The 3287-nt window shown below is 40.5% G+C and overlaps 1 protein-coding gene across 1 annotated transcript; it reads right to left on the minus strand.

Moving 5' to 3' along the window:
• Positions 1–1255: 1255 nt before the first annotated feature.
• LOC129757306 (probable cytochrome P450 6d5) lies at positions 1256–2977 on the minus strand. Its single transcript, XM_055754486.1, has one exon. The coding sequence runs from the start codon at positions 2917–2919 to the stop codon at positions 1387–1389; it is 1533 nt and encodes a 510-aa protein (XP_055610461.1). The 5' UTR covers positions 2920–2977; the 3' UTR covers positions 1256–1386.
• Positions 2978–3287: the final 310 nt, after the last annotated feature.

Below are 3287 nucleotides of genomic sequence, written 5' to 3' on the forward strand. Positions count from 1 at the left end.
CACCGCAGATTTTGTCTAAGTATGTGTTCGACAAATCTCCAATGCAGCGCGTACACCATACCCGGACCCCATGGCTTCGTATGAACTGTTATGGAGTGAATTGAATGTCAATCAGGTGGGCTAGTTCACTTACAGGTATTCCGGCCTCCGTGTATATTCCTTAAGGTGGCCATTATGCCCTTATCTCCCCTAAGTTACAAATTGACGTTCCTAAAACTTTGAATTGAAAAACATATTTAATTTACAAAATGAGGGTCCTGAAACTTTAAATTTTGTAAAATGCGGTTAAGAAACAAGAGAGAACAGCGGTTTTAGTCACGAGTATCAAAGTGATACTTCAGGAACGGGTAAAAATTTCTGGAACGGACGAGGGTTTATATTTTTCTATATTTCTGGTTATTTCCAGATTCTAAAATGTAGAACTGTTAAATATAGTTTCAGAACATACGTATTTTGCTCAGTCCAATGTACCCTGAGTTATTTTTATCATAGTTTTAATAATAACACCGTTTTAATTAGATGGTCTTGGGATTTGCAGATTTACTTCCCAGTTTTCAGAGACCTTCCGATAACGATCTCCCAAGCGATGAATAAAGTTTGACTTATATGATGATCTTACATGCATTTAGTAGTTAAGCATAGATTATTTTGCATTGCGAAGTGCTCGTAAAACACCCATTTTAAAATGTTTAGCCATAAGAGAGCACACGCGAGCAAATCCGGGAAACAATTTGAACCGCGTTGAGGTCCATCTCCGATTATGTTCCATTCTCACCCTGCATGATTCAGTCGGCATGGTCCGACTTTTTATAGTTATTGCTGCTCGCAAGGTTCTCTAGCGGAACGAAACAGCAAACATCTTTATCTTCAAGACATTCTTGAGAATTTCAGTTTCACTTTCAACGAAGTTTGATTGTTTGCTAATGCTCCCGGTACTATTTTTGGCTGAAAACTCCCAGAAAACGGGATGAAAATAATTTATCTGAACCCACCTACCTTTCTAAACGGATCCGCAGTGTGGGAAAACTTTATCTGCGGCTTGCGTCAGAAACATGAATGAAACTGGATTCTCAGGTGATAAAGTGATAGATTGATTTATTGGGCGTTTTCGAGCCACAGAAGGAGTGAGATTTCGTTCCGGAAAAGTGGTTTGATTGAATGTCGTTGAACAAGATGAAAACACCAACAACTCGTGATTTTTGAGTTGGAATATTTCTTTGAAATTCAAAAGGATAGATCTTATTCCGATATGATATCTTTTTATAACTACGTTTAAGGATTAAGATTTAATTTCAACTAATTAATAACAGATTGGTTTTCAGTTAAATAAAAAGTAATTTCACTTTCCATTGTCACATTTGCTTAGCACTTCCATTTTGTAAACCATCAACGCGATGTTTCCCTCAAACAAGCCACCAAATTGATCCCTCCGACGGGTGATAACGTCATCGTTGATTTGTCAAACTTCAGCTCCTTGTTCATAAAATCATCCGACGCCAAACGAAACTCGAACTTGCTAAGCAACATTGCAAGAGACATTTTCGTAATCATGAGACCCATCCGAATTCCTGTACAACCTCTCGGGCCAAATCCAAATGGCAAATAGGGTTTATCCGTCTTCAGTCCCTGTTCTCCGAAACGATTTGGGTTGAAACGGTCCGGTTCCGGGAAGAAGTTCGGATCTCTTTGTAGGCCAAGCAGGGAGATCACCACTTGTGTTCCTTTTTCGACGGTTATATCGGTGCCTGGAACCTGGTAGTCTTTGATGCATTCTCGGTTTAAGAAGCTTAGCGGTGGATATTTCCGTAAGGTTTCAAAGACGCAACCCTCGAGAAACTTCAGCTGGGCCAGACTTTCGTAGTTTGGTTCTCCGTTGGATTTGGAAAAGACACTATCGATTTCACTTTGAGCTCGTTCTTGCAGATCGGGATTACGGGACAACTCGAATAGACAGTAAGAGATTGTTGATGCTGAAGTTTCGAATCCGGCGAATATGAAAAGCAGCATTTGGGCTGTTACTTCGTAGATTGTCATGTTTTTGTTAGTGTCCGAAACCTTAACATCCCAGGAATCATCATCCATCGAAATCAAGCCGGAGTTTCGAAGTTGAATCAGCAACTGCATCATGTCTTTTCGGAAGACTTGGTTCTTTTCGCGATACTCGAGCGTTTGATCCACCATGTTAACGAAAAAGTCCTCAACATCCTGATCGATGAACTTGAATCCCAAGGTTCGTTTGATTTTGGGGAAGAAGAATGTGCAACCTAACCTCATAATATTCTTCAAGCTAGGATGTAGCACTCTGCTGACCATTACGCTGAAAATGTCCTTTGGATTGTTGATCAAATCATTTTCCACACCGAAAGCTACGGAAGAAATAACATCCAGGAGGAAGCGATTGGAGAGGTCTTTCATTTCGAGCGTCTTTCCGCATTTACTCGATCGCTCAACGTACTCTTGAAGAACAGTTGCCTTCTGGATTACGATCGGTAGCATGCCCTTAAGCCGGCCAGAGCTGAAAGCCTGCGTCAGTTTGCTCCTCAGTTGTCGCCATTTTTCACCACTCAATGCAAACATATGCCCACTCAATGGATCTTCCTTCTCGTTCACATCGATGCCTCGATCGTGGAAGTGCTCGAAATCTCGTCCCAAAACATTTCTTATCAACTCCGGATCATTGATCATCAGCACCGGATGAACGGACAGGTAAAGTCCTACCAGCGGAAAGTGTTTCGATTGCTCGTAGAGATCGGACCATGTTTCCGGTACGCCTAATCGTCGATAAACATTTCCAAAATCGCCCACCAAAATCGATGGACTGAGCTGCGGAATTCCTCTACTACTCCAGTATTTTAGCGCCCGACGATTCAGCACATAACCCGTAAGTATAACGATCACTAACAGTAAGAATACTATCATTTCTAGTAGCTGCTGTGTTTACGATCTCCCCGACCGCTTGACTTCAACTGAATTCAAATAAGTAAGTCCCATTCAAAATATTCATAATAACTACTACTTTTCAAAACAAACTACTATCTTCTCAGGGTGGAGTAATTGCAGATTTGTAATGCAAACTCATTTATAAAAGCGTGTTCAGGGTAGTGCTACTTACGATTTCAAAATTACAACTTCAGGTTTACAAAACTTTTTCAAAACCAGATAGTGTTGTTATTCTCTAAATACATTTTAATTTAGCTCTAATCAGCTTACTTTCAAGTAACTATTGGTGACACCACCCTTCCTCTAAAATGTGATGTAATACCTCTGTCTTAAAATGAAACGTGATG

This window comes from Uranotaenia lowii, chromosome 3 (assembly GCF_029784155.1).
Source record: "Uranotaenia lowii strain MFRU-FL chromosome 3, ASM2978415v1, whole genome shotgun sequence".
In the NCBI taxonomy this organism is placed as follows: domain Eukaryota; kingdom Metazoa; phylum Arthropoda; class Insecta; order Diptera; family Culicidae; genus Uranotaenia; species Uranotaenia lowii.

What these genes read in the sequence shown, in the direction of transcription:
- LOC129757306 (XM_055754486.1), bottom strand. Translation starts at nt 2,919, where the DNA reads ATGATAGTATTCTTACTGTTAGTGATCGTTATACTTACGGGTTATGTG.